Source organism: Schistocerca gregaria, chromosome 1, assembly GCF_023897955.1.
Source record: "Schistocerca gregaria isolate iqSchGreg1 chromosome 1, iqSchGreg1.2, whole genome shotgun sequence".
In the NCBI taxonomy this organism is placed as follows: domain Eukaryota; kingdom Metazoa; phylum Arthropoda; class Insecta; order Orthoptera; family Acrididae; genus Schistocerca; species Schistocerca gregaria.
The window spans coordinates 1,105,840,322-1,105,863,735 of record NC_064920.1 but is presented as its reverse complement, the minus strand read 5'-3'; the positions used below and the strand labels follow the sequence as shown (position 1 = coordinate 1,105,863,735).

At 45.0% G+C, this 23,414-nt stretch overlaps 1 protein-coding gene across 2 annotated transcripts in view; it reads left to right on the top strand.

The window, feature by feature from the left end:
• Positions 1-23,414, top strand: part of LOC126282916 (trypsin delta-like) — a 121,869-nt gene that overhangs the window by 31,448 nt on the left and 67,007 nt on the right. Inside the window, exons 6-7 of one of the 2 annotated variants that reach the window (XM_049982231.1) lie at positions 5,130-5,285; positions 22,050-22,334. In XM_049982231.1, the coding sequence (XP_049838188.1) occupies positions 5,130-5,285; positions 22,050-22,196 (303 nt within the window). In that variant the 3' untranslated portion in view covers positions 22,197-22,334. Of the gene's footprint in view, positions 1-5,129; positions 5,286-22,049; positions 22,335-23,414 lie in introns of those variants that run through there. The other variant, XM_049982232.1, reaches the window with a different exon arrangement.

Here is a 23,414-nt window from a genome sequence, read left to right as displayed (position 1 = left end):
ATAAAATAAATGGATATCTAAATTACTTCAATGACCACCATTGTGACAGCCTGTGGTAACTGTCAGCCCATTTGGAAGTAATATACTTTAAGAGAATGTTCGGTCGTATTCGTAAGAGAGTCGGTCGATAGTATCTGACAGCTGTATATAGTAAAAGTCATAACTTGACGTCGACAACATATTAAATTGGAACAGCATGCCAGAGTGTATCACCGAGAGTCCTAACTTCACTGCATATCAGTTAAAAAAATAATTAATTTTGAATACTTAGCTTTCAATGTTCAATAAACATATCTAAGATTTGTAGAAGTTAATTAATAACCAAGCAACTTTTTGGCAAATTATTTCCCTTTAATTCATTCCAGGAGCACCAATTATATTCACAAGTTTGTAAAATTTTAATTTTCAATTTTGCTCTCAGATCCATGGCAAACCCTAACATAACTGTGACTGACTATCACGTAACGTGTGAGGTGGCGCAGTGGTTAGCACACTGGGCTCGCATTCGGAAGGACGACGGTTCAGATCCGCGTCTGGCCATCCTGATTAAGGTTTTCTGTGATTTCCCTAAATCGCTTCAGCCAAATGCAAGAATGGTTCCTCTGAAAGGACACGGGCGACTTCCTTCCCATCCTTCCCTAGTCCGATGGGACCGATGACCTAGCTTTTTGGTCCCCTCCCCAAATCAACCAACCAACCAACTATTACGTATTCTGTGCTTACGAGTAGTCTACAGCTTCAACTACAGTGTGTTACGTTACTGCTAGCATTTGAATTTGGATTCCATTGAAAATGAATCCGAATATAGCCTGATTTGAAAATTATGCCATGTCCTATACAAAATTTTCCCCCGTGAATAAAATTTAGCAAACGAGATTACATAAAATCACCTAGACAGCGCAACGATCTGTGTTGGGCATCCCAAAACCACGACTGAATTTAAGTGAATATGGACGACTATATCAGATATCTCACGAAGCAAAAAAGTGTTTCAGCTACATTGCTTACAGCTATTTGCAGTTTAATGGGAATGTGTTCCAAATTTGTTAAAGTAATACACAAAACATAAGACATCGAATATATACACTTTCTACCGAACAAAGAGCTACATCCCTGCCACCGGTGTCAGCACCAAACTCTACCTTGTTTGCTGCAAACGTGCACAGAAAGGTGAACTATAATATTCACAGTGATTACTCCTATTTTGGACCCGAGCTGTAATGTGTAAATTGGGAAATTCTTCCACTTGAGGCGGCCAAGTAACACATTTCAGATCAAGTGTCGTGTACCAACTGCTAAGCACATAGCACCTTAATTAGTTTAAATAGGTAGATGCATGGCAAGTAGAATGATAAAGAAAGTATAAACGTAAATTCATATAACTGAACTCAGGAATATGATTGAGTGACAACGGCACAGGTATTAATTGTGTTTAGGGAACACTTGGTATACAAGTAAAGAAAGTGTAACAATATTTAACAAAGTATAATCTAATATAAATCGCAAAAATACTTAAAAGGTTTACGAAAAGTGAGCATAACTACACTCCTGGAAATTGAAATAAGAACACCGTGAATTCATTGTCCCAGGAAGGGGAAACTTCATTGACACATTCCTGGGGTCAGATACATCACATGATCACACTGACAGAACCACAGGCACATAGACACAGGCAACAGAGCATGCACAATGTCGGCACTAGTACAGTGTATATCCACCTTTCGCAGCAATGCAGGCTGCTATTCTCCCATGGAGACGATCGTAGAGATGCTGGATGTAGTCCTGTGGAACGGCTTGCCATGCCATTTCCACCTGGCGTCTCAGTTAGACCAGCGTTCGTGCTGGACGTGCAGACCGCGTGAGACGACACTTCATCCAGTCCCAAACATGCTCAATGGGGGAGAGATCCGGAGATCTTGCTGGCCAGGGTAGTTGACTTACACCTTCTAGAGCACGTTGGGTGGCACGGGATACATGTGGACGTACATTGTCCTGTTGGAACAGCAAGTTCCCTTGCCGGTCGAGGAATGGTAGAACGATGGGTTCGATGACGGTTTGGATGTACCGTGCACTATTCAGCGTCCCCTCGACGATCACCAGAGGTGTACGGCCAGTGTAGGAGATCGCTCCCCACACCATGATGCCGGGTGTTGGCCCTGTGTGCCTCGGTCGTATGCAGTCCTGATTGTGGCGCTCACCTGCACGGCGCCAAACACGCATACGACCATCATTGGCACCAAGGCAGAAGCGACTCTCATCGCTGAAGACGACACATCTCCATTCGTCCCTCCATTCACGCCTGTCGCGACACCACTGGAGGCGGGCTGCACGATGTTGGGGCGTGAGCGGAAGACGGCCTAACGGTATGCGGGACCGTAGCCCAGCTTCATGGAGACGGTTGCGAATGGTCCTCGCCGATACCCCAGGAGCAACAGTGTCCCTAATTTGCTGGGAAGTGGCGGTGCGGTCCCCTACGGCACTGCGTAGGATCCTACGGTCTTGGCGTGCATCCGTGCGTCGCTGCGGTCCGGTCCCAGGTCGACGGGCACGTGCACCTTCCGCCGACCACTGGCGACAACGTCGATGTACTGTGGAGACCTCACGCCCCACGTGTTGAGCAATTCGGCGGTACGTCCACCCGGCCTCCCGCAATCCCACTATACGCCCTCGCTCAAAGTCCGTCAGCTGCACATACGGTTCACGTCCACGCTGTCGCGGCATGCTACCAGTGTTAAAGACTGCGATGGAGTTCCGTATGCCACGGCAAACTGGCTGACACTGACGGCGGCGGTGCATAAATGCTGCGCAGCTAGCGCCATTCGACGGCCAACACCGCGGTTCTTGGTGTGTCCGTTGTGCCGTGCGTGTGATCATTGCTTGTACAGCCCTCTCGCAGTGTCCGGAGCAAGTATGGTGGGTCTGACACACCGGTGTCAATGTGTTCTTTTTTCCATTTCCAGGAGTGTAGCTTGATTGTGTCACCTTTCGGATGAATCGATAACAGGCAAGTTCTGTACCGAGCCTCGAAACATATTCGCCTCACAAAGACACAACCACATGTGAGACACGAGTTCAACACTTGAAAGTTATAGCGATTTCGTGACGACAACCGAGATAAAGTTAAAGATGACTCACGTTGTGAACGTTTAATGAAATCATACTGTGCGAATCCAACCTGCACGTTACCATATTGCCCCACAGCATCATGGCCACCTGTGGCATTCGACACAGAGTAGGTCTTCTCTTCACCCAATGGAACACAAGAGATCTCTGTTCAAACACAAGCCCCAGCATTCTCTGCAGGTGGGCAGTGATCTCATTGTTTCGCTCACCTAGAAACATACGTTTTTCATATTAGGTGCATTGTGCTGGTACCTACTGCCAGGTACTCCATATCAGCGACCTCAGCAGTCATTAGACATCGCGAGAGAGCAGAATGGGGCGCTCCTCGGAACTCGATGACTTCGAACGTGGTCAAGTGATTGTGTGTCACCTGTGCCATACGCCTGTACGCGAGGTTTCTACGCTCTTAAACATCAATAGACCCACTGTTTCCGATGTGATAGTGAAGTGGAAACGTGAAGGGACACATGCAGCACAAAATCGTACGGGACGACCTCGTCTGTTGACTTACAGAGACAGCCGACAGTTGAAGATGGTCGTAGTGTGTAACAGACAGACATCTATCCAGACCATCACACAGGAATTCCAAGCTGCATCAGGATCCACTGTAAGTACTATGACAGTTAGGCGGGAGGTGAGAAAACTTGGATTTCATGGTCGAGTGGCCTCTCATAAACCACACATCACGCCGGTAAATGGCAAACGACGCCTGTCTTGGTGTAAGAAGCGTAAACATTGGACGACTGAACAGTGGAAAAACGTTGTGTGGAGTGACGAATCACGGTACACAATGTGGCGATCCGATTGCAGGATGTGGGTGTAGCGAATGCTGGGTGAACGTCATCTGCCAGCAGGTGCAGTGCCAACAGTGATATTCGGAGTCGGTAGTGTCATGGTGTTGTGTTTTTCATGGAAGGGGCTTGCACCCCATGTTGTTTTGCGAGGCACTGTCACAGCATAGGCCTACATTGATTTTTAAGCACGTTCTTGCTTCCCACTGTTGACGAGCAATCCGGGGATGGCGACTGCATCTGTCAACACTATCGAGCACCTGTTCATAATGCAAGGCCTGTGGCGGAGGGGTTACGCGACAATAACACTCCTGTAATGGACTGGCCCGCACAGAGTCCTGACCTGAATCCTTTGGGATGTTTTGGAACTCCGACTTCGTGCCAGGCCTCACCGACCGACATCGATACCTCTCCTCAGTGCAGTACTCCGTGAGGAATGGGCTGCCATTCCCCAAGAAACATTCCAGCACCTGACTGAACGTATGCCTGCGAGAGAGGAAGCTGTCTTCAAGGCTAAGGGTGAGCCAACACCGTATTGAATTCCAGCATTATTGATGAAGGGCGCCACGAACTTGTAAGTCATTTTCAGCCAGGTGTCCGAATACTTTTGATCACATAGTGTATTAAACATTTACATTAATAAGCATATAAAGAAAAATTACGAATTCACAAATATTCAAGTGCAATATTATGCTTTGCAAAATGCTGGAAAATACTGAATTTTGACACAAGTTGATTTTGTATGTGAAATTTTGTATGATACTATCTACATAGAATTTCTACCAGAAAAATTTGCAGTTCTCCTTAATTAAGTAGTTACTTTCATTAACAACTCTTCCACAAGATCTCACTTCGGAGTTGTGTATTTTGATTAAGTTCGTTTCCTACGGTATGGTAACTACTTCTAAACTAATATTACTATGTCTTTATTCTAGAATTTTGGAAACAATAATTTTTCAAGAAAATAGGTGTAGTACAAAATCGAAATAATGATGAACTCGTACAACATTAAATAACAAATAAAACAAGTGAACTATGCTTATAAGACATTACATTACACACGATCTCATATCATTTAATACATTACAAATGTATATCGTATTCTATAATATGTGCTCCTTGCTCTTTTACATTACAGCAGCCGCTTTTAAGTAATCAGATCCCTTGCAGCTAATTTCCGCTGCTACTCTAACGAAAGACTGTCTTTGTCTGCAGTACGAGGGATTTCTACCAAACAACCTGCAGAAGGTGGACATCGAAGTCTGGAGCCAGGACCTGTGCGCGTCGCTCTTCTGGGACGGTTTTGAGTCTCCGGTCTACCCCTCCCACATCTGTGCCGCTGGTGTAGATGAGCGGGGCTCTTCCTGCAATGTGAGTGCATCGGCTATTTCGCTAGACGAGATCTTACCAAAATTAAGTTGCGCAGCAAGATGCGTTATTGGCTCAGGACTTGGTCTACCATTGAAAACAGTCATACAATCAGTTACTGTAGGCTTTTCCGTATTAAACATGCTGTGCAATTGAACATTATTTTACGCCAGACGCGTGTCGCTTTTATTTATAAAGCACCTTCTGTGTCGCCACTTTAGAAACATGGTATAATAACGTCTCTATATTTTGGTATTTCTAGATTTAAAATAGTATTTGTTTAATGGCCCGGAGAACGTGAGTTACAGAGTACAAAGAAACACAGCAGAGGAAAGGAAATAAGGTACTAACCTCACTGTAGCAGATGTTGAAAGTGACCGCCATTGATCTCTTGGCACTTTTGGCCATGGTCAGCATGTTGCCGAAGGAGGATCGAAGCTGGACTGCTGGAATTTTTGCAGTCTCATCCGAAATTTTCTGCTGCAGTTCTTGAAGACAATGAGGGTTGTTGCTATACACCTTAGACTTGAGAGTTCCCCACACAAAGCGATCGCACACTGAGAGATCAGGTGACCTAGGTGGTCAAATAGGATTGCGACCAGACTGACCTATGCTAACTTCTCTATCAGAAGTGAAGACTGTGTAAATGTGCTGCAAGGTCCGGCCGGCTGTATGAGCAGTTGCTCTATCCAGTTGGAAGCAACGGGAGGTCTTTCCCACTTCTGCTATGTGCACACATTAAAGACCAATCGTATCCATTCGTCCAAGCCAATTTTATTTGTCCCATCCTGTATAATACTGGCGTACAATTTACTTAGGAATTGTGCCTCTTGTTTATATGTTCTAGTTCAGCGTTTTTTTCCTTCGTATTTAGCGGAATGCTAGTTTCACATCTTTTTTCATCTTCAGACGATATAAGGAAGAGTGTTATGTCTTGCGCTGGCGGAGGCGCAACGGAACATCGCTCGGCTAAACAATGTAGAATCGTTTCATTTGACTATTCAAGGACACAAGAGTCCTTCGTGCAGTTTCAGTTACATACAACTGAAAGATAGACTGGCACTTTCAGCCCTGTCAACGAAATCAAATAATTATTAGTAACCGAAAGGGTTAAGTCCAGATTCATTTGGAATATTCTGGTATTAATAACCCAATAAGTTTTGGTCTCGGTAAAAGGAGACAATATGCATTTAGTCGGCGTAAGGCCAAAGTCTGAAGAAATAAAGTCACTGGCCTAAGCTCGGTCGGAATCAGATGGGAAACACTGCACAGTGACTGTGCAACGATTGTTACTTACGAGAGCACTGACTGATGGACTGTGGTTGCAGACGGTGCCTGGCCCAGAGAACTCAAAACAAGGACTGGCTCCATAGCCGCGACGGAATTGTCAATCTGTGGTTGAGTGCCGGCCTAAATACTATCTTCGGGTTAGGATACAGTATGAGCTGTTAGCGAGCACCTAACATGCCTTAGGGAAATAGCGCCCACGATCGTCGCGGCACGGTCGTGGAAGCGTGCTCTGCCAGCAGCGGACTTATCGCCTCTCGTGACGGCTGCCAGAGACTCCGTGGACAACGAACATGCGTGTTGTTCTCCAGAAAATGTACTACGTGATCACGACATTACTGCACTCGGCGTCCAGTGGCCGTTATCGGAATCAAGCAGTGACGTTAGTACACTGGTGACAAACGAAACGCATCACTCTGTGAAGTAATTCAGCGTGTCCTCGTGAAACATCACAATAAAAACCCGCTCCCACGGTTGAATATCATTGTGACCTAGTAATATAATATAATATTAACATGCGGGACGAGCGCGGTTCGTAGTTTGGCTTGCAAGCGCATGTGTCTGTTGCGGCGGACGGTGCCTTGAAGTACGGCTACCCGCGAGACGGGAGTGTGTTGCAGGTTGCTGACTTGTAGGTGGAAACTGCAAAGAAGCAAAAATATTTTAAGTAAATCGTACGCTGCTCTCATGAGCAAAACTTATTTATAATCTAAAAAATAACAAAATGTAGAAATGTGTCCACGATACAATATTTTCACAATGACTGCAGAAGGTATTACATAAATAAAAGCGGTATGAAATTACAATGAAATGAATACCCATTGCTGGATACAGGCTTTGATATACGTCAACGGAGACAGTTGGAAATATGTGGCCCGACCAAGACTCGAACCCGGGATCTTTTGCTTACATGGCAGACGCTCCATCCGTCTGAGCAATAGAGGACACAGAGAATAGTGGGACTGCAGGGACTTATCTCTGGCACGCCTCCCGTGCGACACAAATTCCCAGCTTTTCGTCCCGCACTATATTCATAGTGCCCCTGCCCATTATATTCAATACTCGCGGCTTTTTGCCGATTCCCGGAAGAGTTAGTGCACTGTTTTTGCATCAGCACAGAAGAAGATGGTCGTATGGCCGTGAGCCTTACGTACAGGGTGGTCACGAAATAAGCATCAAACGAAAAAACTACAAATTTCGAATCTCGTCTAGCTTACCATGGGTCAAACGGATAACAACTGCATTTTTTTTAAATAGGAACCCCCATTTTTTTACATATTCGTGTAGTACGTAAAGAAATATGAGTGTTGTAGTTGGCCCACTTTTTTCGCTTTGTTATAGATGTCGCTGTAATAGTCACAAACGTATAAGCACGTGCTATCACGTACCATTCCTCCAGTGCGGACGATATGTGCTTCTTGATACATTACCCGTGTTAAAATGGACCGTTTACCAATTGCGGAAAAGGTCGAAATCGTGTTGATGTATGGCTGTTGCGATCAAAATTCCCAACGGGCGTGTGCTGTGTATGCTGCACGCAGTTGATATCCGTTTGATCTATGGCAGCGCCATCTGGCGGGCCAACCATAGCGCTATCTGCTTTCCTCCTTTTCTTTTATTTTCTTTTTCTTTTTTCTTTTTTATTTTTTTAATTTTTTTTTGTTCGAACCTGCGACCGTAGCAGGCGCACGGTTCCGGACTGCGTGCCTTTTTTTTTTCATGGCAGACGCTCTATCCATTTTTTTGTTTTGTATTTATTTTATTTTTTTCTTTTTTTTCTTTTTTTCTTTTTTATTTTTATTTTTTTTTTGTTTTTTTCTATAAAGTAATTTTCCTTAAAAGCCCCTTAGGAAAATGGAACTAAAAAAACCCCTAAGTGCCACCGCCACTTTTCATCCTATAACAAAAAATCTGTTCCACTTCAGGCGTTGGCTCCTGAGTAAACCCATCCCAGAGAGCTGCCTATATATCAGGGGAAATATGGGAAATCAAGGTTAGGGCTATCCTTTGCCACTTTTTTTTGTTACATGTGAATTCTAGTAACTAAGTGTTACAAGTAAGTGTTACAACAACAAAGGTGGCATAAAAGAGTAATCCAGAAATAAAAACATAAATCACTGATGTAATTCCAACTAAAAGGTTCTTCAATAATGTAACTGATTCCACTTGGAGCCTCGTCATCGTTATCTGATATCTCCAATTGCGCCTTTGAAGGGCATCTGCAGTGCCTCAAGGAAAACAGCATCCTTGCAGCAGCTTGTCTCTTCCTTCGCTCTTCCTTCGCTCATGGCTGACAAGGCAGAACGTTCAGCCGTTTGTGTGATGCGGCACAGAACATTAACCGCAGCTCGGCACTCCCCAGCTGAGTGGGGGGTTAACGAAAACGCTGCGTAAATAATTTGCGAAGAGCGTACGGTATTTCGGTGTGCGTTCGAGGGCATTGTGAGCATTTTGCAGGAACCACCAGTAATCAAGCTGCTCTTTCTCTCCGTCGCGAAAGATGTAGGCGACGGTAAGTCCTTTGAACCATGTAAGCGCATGATATTTTGCAGCCGGAAAGTAAGTTCCATCGGGACCGAGTAGGGTCTGAGGGTCAATCATATCAGGTGTGACCCGGAGGTAACAAGCCAATATCTTCTGTGTTAGTCGCCAAACTCCGGACGATGATGCGCAAGTAAAACGATGTTCATCAGTATCCAAAAGGTGACAATCTGGGCAATAAGGGGAATCTGCCAGTCCAACAGTGTGAAGTCGCTGTAGTGTGGCATATTTTTTGTTGGCGATCTGATACCACTTCGAACGCACCGTGGAGGACAGAAAGTTGTGGTGTATCGTTTTCCACACTCTTGGCCAGTGAACCGTAGGGTACTTGTTTTCCACCACGTTATGGGGAACAGCAGGCAGAAGGTTGGTGTAAAAATCTTTCGCCTTTGGTGGACGCGTGGTGGAGAGGTTCGAGCTGACATAGCTGTAATCAAGAATGAAGGTCGACACATGGGAGAGCTGTGGTGCGACGTGCGCAACCGACACCGGCGGGACGTTAGAGACTGGCATCAGAACCTGTAGTAAACGACCCGTGAGAGAGGTATATTGACTTTTCCATCGTTTCCTCATGTTGCTCATGTAAAGGCTAGCTGCTCTCGCTCTGACGTTGACCAATCCCAGCCCTCCTTTGTGCACTGGGAGGGTAAGAGTGTCGTATCGTACTTGAAAGATATGACCTGCGGAAACGTAGTAACTGAAGGCCGCTTGAAGCCGGCGACCTATCTGCAGCGGTAGTGGGAGGACTTTGCCACGTGATTGAGTTTTGATGCCACGTAGAGGTTCAGGTATTCAACACGTTGTAGCTGGTTCAAGTCCCGGAGCAGGTTCTGTCGCACCATTGCGCGTATGATCTGTAATAACCGTCGGTAGTTTGCTGCAGCTGTTTTACGTACATCTTTCTTGAACGTGATTCCCAAATATCGCAGATCAGAAACTGGTGGGAGGGGAGCGAGGGCTTCCGGTCCGAGACCTCGCCCAATATCCAACGCCGCCGACTTGTTGATGTTCAGAAGACTGCCGGCGGCCTGTCCGTATCGCTCAATCCAGGTTAGTACGCTTTGAACTTCGTCATTGGAACGAACCAGCAGTAGCAGGTCGTCAGCGTATGTCCTATAGCGAAAGGTGACGTCCCGCAGCGTGATGCCAGATAGACGGTGGTTAAGGCCCCCTAGGAGTGGCTCGAGTGCGATGGCATAAAGGTAGGTAGAAAGGGGACAACCCTGTCGTAGAGACCTCTTAATGGGTACTGTTCCTACCGTCCTTCCATTGACCTGGACGTGTGAGCTGGCTGCGGTCCAAAGACGCCGTAGGGTGTCGATGAGGCCCGGGGGGAATCCCATACAGTCCATCACTCGTAGGAGGAAGTTGTGGTGCACTCTATCAAAGGCGCGGTTGAAATCTACGGAGACGATCGCCGCTCTCAGACGGCACGCAGAAGCGATTGCTATTAAATCCCTGCAGTCACCGGTGGCCATGTGTATGTTGGCTTCTCCCCCCTGCGACGTCTGTTCAGGAGCGAGGATCATCGGCAAAGTCGTCTTAATACGGCTCGCCATAATCCTGGTGAAAATCTTGTAATCGGCGTTCAGCATTGTAAGCGGCCGATAGTCGTTAATCGATAGCCCTCCACCTGGCTTGTGTACCGGTATGAGAAGTCCTTCTACAAACGCTGGCGGCACAACACAGTCTGGAGACGTAAGTTCGCGGAACATTATAACCCAGCGAGGCATCATGATGTCACGGAAAGTCCGGTAGAATTCGATGGGTAATCCATCAGGTCCAGGAGACTTATTGGCCGCACCTTTGTCCACGGCGTCTTCGACTTCTTCGAGTGCGATTTCCTCTGTTAGTGCATTCACGGTAGCCTCGTCGATAGTACGTGTTACCTGCTGTAACACTTCAGTAGTGGCCTCGTCTTCGACGATTCTTTCCTTGTAAAGATGACGAAAATGATCCTCCACCGCCTTTACTATGGTTGCTTGGGTCGTACATAAGCGACCGTCGTGTGTCCTGAGTTGTGTGATTAAGTGTTGGCGTTGTCGGCGCTTATCCGCCACAACGTGGTGCATAGTGGGTTCCTCCGCAAACGTTCGGTCGTGCCGTCGCGAGCGGACGACTGCACCTTCTAGTCGGCGCTTCGTCAATGATAGTATGTGAGCCTTGATTCTGCTTTGATCATGTTGTCTCTCCGGGGAAGGGGGTAAGGCGTCGAGGTCCCTGAGAGTCGCGTAGTAAAAATCGAGGGTCTGTCGATGCCACGCAGTCACGTCCTTGCCATATTGCATAAGTGTCCTACGGATTGCTGGTTTGGCACAGAGGAGCCACCACTCCAGGATCGAGGCGTATCGAGGGTGGCGGCGTTCACAGTCAGTCCACGTTGCTGCAACTTGCCGACGGCAATCCAGGTCCTGGAGATGAGTTACGTTGAGCTTCCAAAAGCCATTGCTGCGCCAGACTTGTTGGGGGCGTAGGTGTATAGTGCAGATATAGGCACTGTGATCAGAATAGGCTTGAGGCCATAGTTCGGCGTCCACCACACCTTGTGTGAGATCTTGTGACACATATATGCGATCGAGTCGGCTGGCCGAATGACTGGTAAGATGAGTGTGGCCAGAGTGGTTACCGTGGACTTTTTCCCACGTGTCGCACAAGTGAAGTTCCTGGATCATCGCACCCAGTTCCGGACAAGGCATGTAATGTGGGATTTGGTCCTTGGGGTGAAGTACGCAGTTAAAATCGCCAGCGAAGACGCTGTGGTCGTATCGTCCTAGAAAAAGGGGAGCGACATCTGTGGAGTAGAATCTGGCGCGGTCGTGACGTCTTGTGGTACCCGACGGCGCGTAAACATTAATGAATCGGGTGTTGAGTGCCGTAAATGCTATTCCTCGAGCGGAGGGAAGAAACGTGACGTCGGTAACTTCAATACCTTCACGCACTAATATTGCCACTCCGGTATCTGCAGGACTACCGGGCGTCACATGTGTGGTGTACCCGTAAAAGTGCGGGAGTGCCGTCGTTTTCGCTTCTTGTAGGAAAGCAAAGTCAACCCCCATGGCTCGTATGGTTTCTTTCAAAAGTTGGATCTTGACAGGAGAACTGATCATGTTGATATTCATTGTCGCCAGGCGGTAAGCCTGGCAACGAGTTGTTTGGGCGAGGTTATCCATGGTGAAGGTGGAGAGGAGCGAACATCGGAAGTGATGTCACCCCCCGCCGAACGCGGTCCTCCTTGTGCTGCTTATGCTGCATGATCCGGCGGCGCCTCAGCTGGCCGCGGGTCATGATCTTGTGTCTCAACGTCCTCGGCCCGTGAAGCGGGCGCGGAGGTCTATTCATGGTCCATAGCCTCAGAATGTTTGATAGTAAGGGACCGGGCGACTTCGCTACCTGCACTGGTACCTTCCCGCTGCTCACTGTTTCTGTCAATGGGCCGATGGTCGAAAGCTGTCTGTTCTGCAAGGTTGGAGTCAGTGGAAACAGCTTCAGCTTCGCGGCTGGCTTCTTGAGTGGTCAGTCGTTCTTCCCCGGCCGAATGCGAACCGCTGTGTTCCGACACGGTCCGACGACGCCGCTTTCGGCGTTTCGGTGATCGCTGTTTCCGTACGTGGCCTTCATTGTCAGAAGACGGCACTGACTCATGCTCCGCCGGAACAAACGCTTCGGTCGGTACAATAAGGGAATCAATTGCCATCTTACTGGCGTCAATGTCTGTCGCGTTCGGTAGCTCCAGAGTCGTAGTGCTATTTTCCACCACTGGCCAGGTCGGCGGATCATCCAGGTCTTTGTCCGTGGAAAGTGATTCTTGTACCGCTGAAGCGGTCGGCCGTGTCTGTTGTGTGGAGAACGTCGTGAGCGCCGCCGCGTAAGTAACGGGTAGAATAGTCTTCGCCGTTGGTGGTGCAACGTCCTTCGGTGGGAGTTGTGTGATCCGACGCTGGAGGCACTCGGAACGAAGGTGACCTTCCTTACCGCATCCTGAGCACGTCTTCGGTTGGCCGTCATAAATAACTATGGCCCGGCATCCACCTATCTGTAGATAGGATGGCACGTGTCGTTGGAGATCTATGCGCACTTGGCGTACTCCATTGAGTACTGGATACGTCTTAAACTGGGTCCCTTTTTCAGCCACGTATTCGTGTACCGTGCCGTAGGGGCGGAGCGCCGCTACAACTTCTGCCGCCGGGAGTTCAAATGGAAGTTCGAAGATGCGTATAGTCCGCAGTCCCATTGCGGCATGGCCGACCTCGACGTTGCCAACATTTCCATCTGCGTGGCAGAAGCGGAGTTCTTGTTTCATCTCTCGAATCACCTTGTCGCAAGTAGTTTCGTTTATGAGCTTTACATAGACCGTGCTACTGACGATCGAAAAGTGAATGCCGACAATGTCGGCAGCCGGGATCTTGGCTTCCTCTTTTAAAAAACGTTCGACTTCGAGCGCCTTTGGTCGGGTAAAGTCGTTCCGTAATGTGAAGTTCAAGGTTGATCTTCTGTACTGGTTTGCCATGGTCTTGGAGCGCTACGGCGTCACGTTAGTGTCGGCCGAAGAAAGTAAACAAGGCGCGCGGGCCCTCTCTGCCAGCGGAGAGCACACACCGCACGTCCGCTTCGCTCGGCTGCGAGAGCCGCACTGACCTTCAGGCTGGACAAGTTTCGTTCTTTGTAGTTTTTTCCTTTGACGCTTGTTTCGTGAGATACTTGGCCCGCTCGCTATCAATGGACCACCCTGTATACAATCTGTGGCCGCGAACTCGACTATAGTGACCACCGGCACTGGAGGCTGAAGCTTTGACAATACCAGCCAGTCATGCTGGGGATACACCAGAAACATCATCAAACAAACGGCGGCCGAAGAAACAGAGACAGAAGCCAAGAAGAAGTCTGTAAGTGACATTTTACTTCGAAGCGCTGGGAGCGATTTCAAACAAATGTGTTACACACATATTCACTGTCTGAAAAAAAGATACTCTGGGAGTAGAACATCACTAGTGCTCCTAGAGATTGGGGAGGGGTGAAAGAGGAAAGGGTGACATCCAACCACAGCTCTGCAATCCATAGAGAAATTTCAACTGAACGTGTTGCACATACGCCTTAGTATCTAGGTACGAATACTATGAAGGTGAGATACCCCTAGCACCACTAGGATTTGGAAGGATATGAAACGCAAAAAACTGAAAAGAAAACTGTCTACCTTAATGTCGAATCCTCAATTTCCGTTATTACTAGGCTAACTGGTGACCAACTTCAATACACTTCACTGATATGAATGAGACAGTGCGCGGAAAGGAAACAATATGTAAAAATAATCGAAGAGAACAGACTTATTTGTGTGACATGTGTTGTACTAACTGCTAGGGAACTTGCTTACCGGTGGCTTGGATCCTGTACCTGGCAGTATGTCCCAGTCGTTACAGTCACTGAAAATAGTTACTACAGCCATTGAAATTATCCCGACGAGCAACACATGGCATAGCCAGACTGCTGACAAGGGCTCGAAAGAGAACAGAAAGATAATAATACTTACATGTGTGTCCATAGTGCTACAACATCCAGCTAATAATTGAGGACGAAGTTTGAAAATGCTACGAGTAGATGAAGAGGTTGGCACAAAAGAGGAATTAAATTCTCTTTTGGGATTCTTCTACTGGCCTATGTCTGGTATCTGCTTTTTTCAATTAGTTGTATGTACTGTTAAAATATGGAGCAGTGATTTATGGTCAAACGACAGCCTTAAATAACCCCTAGAGATTTTAATAGTCGTGGCTATTTCTAGCTATTAATCGCCAAAATTCTAATAAAACTTCGTACGGTGTTATAGCTTATTTGTATGCAATATTCTACATCTTTCTAAGTTGAGCATCAACTGCCACTTCCAACATTACGCACAAATTCGCTGTCAGTCTTTGTTCTCCAAGTTTTCTGCTGTGCTTCTGTGTATATCATATAAAAATTTAGTATTATTCATATATATTTTGTATTTATCTTGTCTTCATCATTGGTGGTGTTACTGAATGCTTATCAGTACAATACTGTGTGTTAACTGCAGGTTGGCCAACTGCCAAAGAAGTCTGCAGGGACTAGAGAGAGTAAGTCCGGGCCCTACATAAACGGTTACCACGCAGGGCACGTGCAAGGGGGGAGGGGGGTGTGTGTGACAAACCCTGCCTGCCTCCACAGTGCAGGAACCTTAACCTGTGCTTCATGCTTCTGCGAAAGCACAAGTCACGAAATGAAATATCTCTTAAATATTGTTCAGCATCAAAACTGAAACCGACTTCTGAATTGACGTGCTTAATAAAGATCCTAACTGCAACAATTACATATGCTTTCCGCAAGGAAAGAACACAGTACGAGACATAGTGAAGAACAAAACAGAAAATCAGCAGTCAAAAATGACTGTTTGCTAGGTAACGTTGGCTGCAACCAAAAACAAAAGTCTATTGACGGAACCGTACTGACGTCTGCCGATTCAGTTCTGGGAAACTAATCAGCCAACTTACAGTTAACATACACTACATATATTTTTAGCAATGGATGTACTTCAGTGCATTGGTCATGTAATGGGTCGTCGAAGGGGGGGATGGAGCATCGGGAGGGGTGTGTGTGTATGTTTAGAATGAACTGTGCCATTACAACAGCGATTCAACGAGGTATCAATGAAGGTCGCTTGATCAACATATATTCACACAACACAATGTCATCCTCTGTATCAATGAACTTGCGTTTGGTAGTTCGATAAGTAAAGGTTCTCAATGTGTTGCAGTTGGTTTGGGCCACTGATATCGTTAACAGCGATTTTATGCACAATGTTAAGTTTCACTGGCACATTAGCTAAAGCACCCTAATACGTATCTCAGCAATTAAATTCATTTGCTTTTTGTAGCATTTTTTACATCTTGGTAACAATTTAGCTTGCAAGAAGGGGCAAGGTTTGGATCTATGCGGTATATTAACAAAAGGAAGTGGTCAATGATTACAAAGAATGCACGTTTATTGTCTCTAAACACACACTTTTTTATCAGTCTCTACAAATTACAAATAAGAACAGCCTTAGCCAAAGCTACATGGACAACAAGGAAAATGGTATAGACTTAATTATGTGTCCCCTAAAACAATAACAGACATTACTCAAAATGGGGATGCTACGCAGACATAGATTGTTTGATATTCACAGTGGCCAGGGCGGGTTGTATGCAACAATGACGACGGAAGCAATTCACCCAGACTCAGAAAAGTTATCATACTGGGATTCAGACATAGATTTGCTAAGGACCTAAGTGCGTTCAGTTACTACAATTTAATTGATTGCGGTGAAATCAGGGCGAGTCCAGGAACATCTCTTACCAGATACCAAACTGCTGAAAAACACCTTATATTCTAAAAGGGTAAAACCAGAATATATTCGTAACGCATTTATTCAGCTCTTAATCTTATGCATGATAATATCAAACATAGTACTGCTTATTGGATGCAGAATTAAAGACATGTGTCGGATTTTGCCAATAATTTCTGTGCTAAACACTGGACGAAAATTCTTTTATTCGGATCAAAATGTTCCTAGAGAAGAGGCTGCGAAATGACTACACGCAGTTGCTGAAGGGAGTGAAGCATTCATTTAAACGCCACCAAGAGAAGATCAACACTTAAGCAATGAACACTTTAAAATCACAGGGTACTTCATTGATACGTCTCCTACATATGAAAACTGATTCCATACATCTGAAAATGTAACCACGAAATAGCTATTGCCTTGCAGCATTAAACGAATACTGATGGAAAGTTGCTTCATGATCAAATAACTACTCGTTCCCTAACTCCAAACTGTATGTGTAATCATAAGGAAGGTACCACAACATACTTCCCACGGTAGAGGTGTGGGCCAGCAGTTGCAGGAAGTGTTGTGGAGTTAGTACCAGGTGACCAGCATTGTGAAGCCTAGTGCAGGGTTGGCTCAGGTGACTGAAAACATAGGGGAGTTATGTAAGAATTTTACGAAAGAGGATCAGGTAGTGATAGTGGGTGGAGCAGGGAACAGTCTCGATAGGGACGGGGAATATGATGTCAGTGGTGACTTGGTTAAGGTAGCTACTCAAACTGGTGGCACTAATGAGCATTTCGTGCAACTGTTTCAGCGTCATGATCGGCCTCACCTAAATGCGGCTGTTAGGCGCGTTAATGTGGGGTTGGGGAGGGTACTGATGGCGGAGGGCATGGATCCCGGATCACATCTCAGTGGTGCCAGTTGGGTCTATCAGTAGATGGGGTTTCACTAGCCACGGCCTGCACCTCAATAGGTATGTGAAGGGGAGGCTGGCTGAGCTTATAGGTGACAGTGTAGTGGGTAGTGGTATCACTCATGGAAAAATTCCTATAGTAGTTGGTGTAAGAGCTGCACCTTTTTTAGACTGAAGTCAGCTGACTGGTATACCTGCTTAAAGGAAGTGCCTCTAACTAAGGGCTCACCTCCAGAGGATGTAATGTTTCCAAGTAGAGAAGGAATTAGCATATTTCATCAAAATATAAGAGCTATTAGAAATAAAGTTAGTGAACTGCTAATAGATGTTAACTCTGAAATTATTGATATATCAGAGCACCACTTAAATAATTTGATAATTCAGAGGCTTCCTTTACCAGTCTACAGATTAGGTGGCTGTTTCTCAAGGAGTTCCTTGCGGGGTGGGGGAGTGGCTCTGTACGTAAAAAACAGTATTTCATTTGATTTCATAGACGTATCACGACACTGCACTGAAGAGATATTTGAAAGTTGTGCAGAATTAGTTGAATTTAGTGAAACTAAACTTCTAATTGCTGTTGTTTATAGGTCCCCTAACTCCGACTTCAGAGCATTTTTGCTTAAGTTAGAGAGGGTTCTAGATTCACTTTGTAGGAAGTACCAGAAAGTAGTTCTATGTGGTGACTTCAATATTAATTTTGTACATAATTGTGCGAGAAAAAGGATGTTGGTAGATCTCCTAAATTCATATGATCTGATGCAAAGTGTGTTTTTTCCAACTAGGGTGCAGGGGAACAGTAGCACAGTCATAGACATACTGTCCGTAAAAGGGTGAATGGCCTTTCAGACCATGATGCACAAATTTTAACACTATAAAATTTTTGTACTCTAAACAATGTTGTATTTAATTACAAACTATGTAGGAAAGTTAACCCAACAGCAGTAGAGAGTTTTTCAAAACTTGTCGAGGAACAAGAGTGGCAAGATGTTTATAGTGCCGATAATATAGATGATAAATACAATGCTTTCCATAACACATTTCTCATGCTCTTTGAGAGTTGCTTTCCATTAGAACGTTCTAAACGGGGTATTAGCAGTAATGGACAGCCCGGTTGGCTGACTAGTGGGGTAAGAATATCATGTAGAACAAAGCGGGAATTATATCAAAATGTTAGAAGTAGTCACAATCAAGCTACAGTAGCCCATTACAAACAGTATTGTAAGGTGCTTAAAAATGTTATTAGCAAGGCAAAAAGTATGTGGTATGCAAATAGAATAGCTAATTCACAGGATAAAATTAAAGCCATATGGTCAGTTGTGAAGGAAGTGTCTGGTCAGCAGCACAAGGTTGACGATATAAAGTCAGTTTGCAGTAATAATATTTCTGTTACTGATAAATCAGATATATGTACAGTATTTAACAACCATTTTCTGAGCATTGCTGGTGAATCAAACAAAAATTTAGTATCTACAGGAAATCATATAAATTTCTTAGCAAATGCTTTTCCGAGATTGACATCTGAAATACTCCTCTGTGATACAGACAAGAGGGAGATTGAGACAATGAGACAATAATCAAATCATTGAAGACTAAGGACTCTCATGGTTATGATGGAGTGTCTAGTAGAATATTAAAGTACTGTGCTGCACATGTTAGCTCTGTATTTAGACATATTTGTAATTTTTTCTTTAGGAATGGTCAGTTTCCTGAGCGATTAAAGTACTCAGTAGTAAAGCCGCTTTATAAAAAGGGAGAAAGGGATAATATAGATAATTTTAGACATATTTCTATGCCATCAGTGTTTGCAAAAGTTATCGAAAAGGCTGTGTATGTAAGGTTAATTGATCATTTTATATCACACGATTTGTTATCAAATGTACAGTTCGGCTTTAGAAGTCGTTTGACAACTGAAAACGCTATATTCTCTTTTCTCTGCGAGGTACTGGATGGGCTAAACAAAAAGTTTCGAACGCTTGAAGTATGTTTTGATTTAAAAAAGGCATTTGACTATGTTGATCACACAATATTGCTCCAGAAGTTGGACCATTACGGAATAAGGGGAGTAGCTCACAATTGGTTCACTTCTTACTTTAGCAACAGGCAACAAAAGGTCATTATTCACAATGTTGATAACGGCTGTGATGTGGGATCTGAGTGGGGTACTGTCAAGTGGGGGGGTGCCTCAGGGATCAGTGTTGGGGCCACTCCTGTTCCTTATTTATATAAATGATATGCCCTCTAGTATTATGGGTAACTCTAAAATATTTCTGTTTGCTGATGACACTAGCTTCGTAGTAAAGGATGTTGTGTGCAACATTGACTCGGTTTTATGTAGAGCAGTACATGACCTCAGTTCATGGCTTGTAGAAAATAAACTAACGTTAAATCACAGTAAGACTCAATTTTTACAGTTCCTAACACACAATTCAACAAAACCTGACGTTTTAATCTCACAGAACGGGCATATGATTAGTGAAACTGAACAGTTCCAATTCCTAGGTGTTCATATAGATAGTAAGCTGTCGTGGAAAGCCCATGTTCAGGATCTTGTTCAGACTTAATACTGCCATTTTCACCATTCGAACGGTATCGAAAGTGAGTGATATTTCGACACGTAAATTTGTCTACTTTGCTTATTTTCATTCACTGATGTCGTATGGTGTTATGTTTTGGGGTAACTCTTCCCATTCTAGAAGGATATTTTTGGCTCAGAAACGGGCGGTTCGGGCAATAAGTGGTGTGAGTTCACGAACCTCTTGTCGTCCTCTGTTCACGAGTCTGGGTATTTTGACATTGGCCTCGCAATATGTATATTCCTTATTGTTGTTTCTTGTTACCAATATTAGTTTATTTCCAAGAATAAGCAGCTTTCACTCGGTTAATATTCGGCTTAAATCAAACCTCCATTTGGATCGGACATCCTTAACTCTTGTGCAAAAAGGTGTGCAGTATACTGCTGCATCCATTTTCTAAAAGCTGCCACTCGAATTCAAAAATTTTAGCAGTAATCTACGCGCTTTTAAATCAAAACTGAAGAGTTTCCTCATGGGTTACTCCTTCTATTCTGTCGAGGAGTTCCTTGAAAAATTAAGCTGATTTTCATTGTATTGCTGATAGCGTTTGCTTAAACTTATGGACTGATTTTCTTTCAGGTTCATGAACATTTATTTTTATCTGTTATTACTTTTTATATTGTAAGTTCATGTACTGACACGTTCCATGACCTTGGAGATTTGCTCCTCAATTTGGTCCTACGGAACTTGACATTAAAAAAAAAAAAAACCTTACAAGGCGCTGAGTACAAGAAAAGTGACGGAGCATTCTTAGATATTGGGGACCCATCCTCGTTAAGGAGGGGGGGGGGGGGGGAGAAGTAGGACCGTTAGCTACGTTGCCAGCTGCTAGAGAGTGAGGTTCCAGGAAATGAAATATTTGATACACGACCTGCGTTTACAGCTTTTCCTACAACCGCCAAAGTACGGTGAGGTTGATTTAGCTAATGACGGTTGGGTTTGAGTCTCTGGTTTCCCATGGTACTTTAAAAGCAAAAAAATTGATCCATCCACTCATAGTAAGATTTGCAGGTTTGAAGGGGGATTAAAACGGTATCACTGGGAAATTTAAAAAAAAATTTCCCTGCCATCCGTGCTACAGTCGCAGGTTCGAATCCTGCCTGGGGCATGGATGTGTTGATGTCGTTAGGTTAGTTAGATTTAAGTAGTTCTAAGTTCTAGGGGACTGATGACCTCAGATGTTAAGTCCCATAGTGCTCAGAGCCATTTGAACGAGTTTTGAACTGTCACCCTTCCTACAAATACTCGTCGTAGTAGTACAAGAGTGAGATTCAAAGCTGTTCTTGTATATACAGGGTGTTCCAAGAAGGACTTAACAACTTTAAAAATTCATGTAAATTATTGAAATAATATGTAGAGCTGGAGTTAGTGTTACTTTGTAGGGAAATACATCAAGTATTTTTACCTTAAACTAAATATGTTGTATGTGGCTTCCGGCCCCTCAAAAGCGAATTTCTTCCCAAACTCGCTGTAGCATTGTAAGTGGAAATTGCTCAATGGCGGCATAAATTCTTATCTAAATTGAGGTAGAGAAGCCAGCACAGGAGGTAGACACACGAGTCCTTGACGTACCCTGTTCACAAAACATCGTCTCACTCGCTCAACGATATCGTCAGATGTGCTTGGACAACTTGATGATTTCCTATGTCTTACGGAGTACCCTGTTACCACAAAACATTTATGCCAGTCAAAAATTTTAGGCGTACTAGGAGGACCTTTAGCACGGTTGGCAAGGATATTACACTTAACTGTTGTCGCCGACTTCGATTCTTCAAACTAAGACACATAGCTAGCACACTCGGGTACAATGGAGGCAGTCATCTTAACGCAATTGCCGCTAGCGGTCCTTATGATGCGATTCGGCACTAGCGAACAACGCGAGACAAAACTTGATGTATTTCTCTACAAATTGACACTACAATCACCTCTGTAGGTACTATGAATTAATTTATATGAATTTTCAAAGTTATATAGTGCTTTTTTGAAACATCCTGTATCATCCGCTTGGAGATGCTGAAGGACAGACAGTACGAAACGGAACTGGCACTTACGTTTCAGGCTGTCTTCTGAAAGGGGAACAGTTCTTTCTGTTTACCTTTCCGTAACTGAATACTATGAAATGTTGCTTCCAGGGCGACTCCGGAGGCCCCCTGCTGCACGAGGGCGTCGTCGTGGGGCTGGTGTCGTGGTCGTACCGCTGCGCCACCCCTCCCTACCCCACGGTCTACACCAGGGTCTCCAGCTACGTCGACTGGATCAACCAGCAGATCGGCGTCTGACGGGCGGCTCCAGGCCTTCACTGAATCACACGACGCACCAATGTTATCACATTATCAGCAGGAAATTGTTACACACTGTTACTGACTATGGATTATCAGAAGAGCCTCAATAAAAAATACCGTAAAATTCAGAAGAAACTGTCTCCATAAAAAAAGATCCTTTATAGAACATTTCGTATCTTTTCAAATGCATCTGCTCAGTGCACAAGTAACAAACACAAAAAATCCCCAGTGATATTATCTCCATGGAGGAAAACTAAAATACAGGGCGAGTATGAAGTATTTCCGTAATTGCAAACACTCATTCCAGATACAGCTAAGAGCTTTTTTTCAACTGGTAGCATAATTCGTAATGTTTTTTTTTTTATGGCTTTCATTCCACACGTGCTCCTCTCGTTATACGCAGACGATCTAGGCTGTACTCAGTTTCTCTCCATGTCGTTTGCCAACCTCTCTTCCGGCCCCACAGCGTCTCTCCCCTGAGGCGACACAAGTCGTGCGATACCTCCTCATATCCTGTCGGACCTCCTTTTGCCCTGCATAGTGATGCATCACGACGTTGCACGGACTCAACAAGTCACTGGATGTCCCCAACCGAAATATTGAGCCATACTGCCTCCAAGCAATCCATAATTGCCGAAGTGTTGCCGGTTCAGGATGTTGTGCACTAACTGACCTTCCGATTATGTCCCGTGTGTGTTCTGTGGGATTCATTTCGGGCGATCTGGATACCCGAGTCATTCGCCCGAACTGTCCAGAACTTCTTCAAACCAATTTCGAATAATGATGGCCTGGTGGCATAGCAAATTGTCATCCATAAAAATCTCGTGGTTAAATGGCTGAGAAATGTCTCCAAATAGCCGAAAATAACTATTTGCTGTCTGTGATTGGTCCAGTCCATTCCGTGTAAATGGAGCTCACACGATTGCGGAAGCACAACCAGCTTGCACAGTGTCTTGTTGGCAATTTGGGTCCACGGCTTCGTGGGGTCTGTACCACAGTCGAACCCTACCATCTACTCTTATTTCCTGAAACAGGGACTCATCTGACGAGTCCACAGTTTTAGAATCGTCTCGGGCCCAAGAGAGGCGCGGCCGGCCGATGTCGTGCTGGTAGTGAAGGCACTCGCATTGGACGTCTGCTGCCATTGTCTACGAACGCCAAATTTCGCCACACTGTCCTAACGGATGGGTCGCCGTACGGCCCACAGTGGTTATT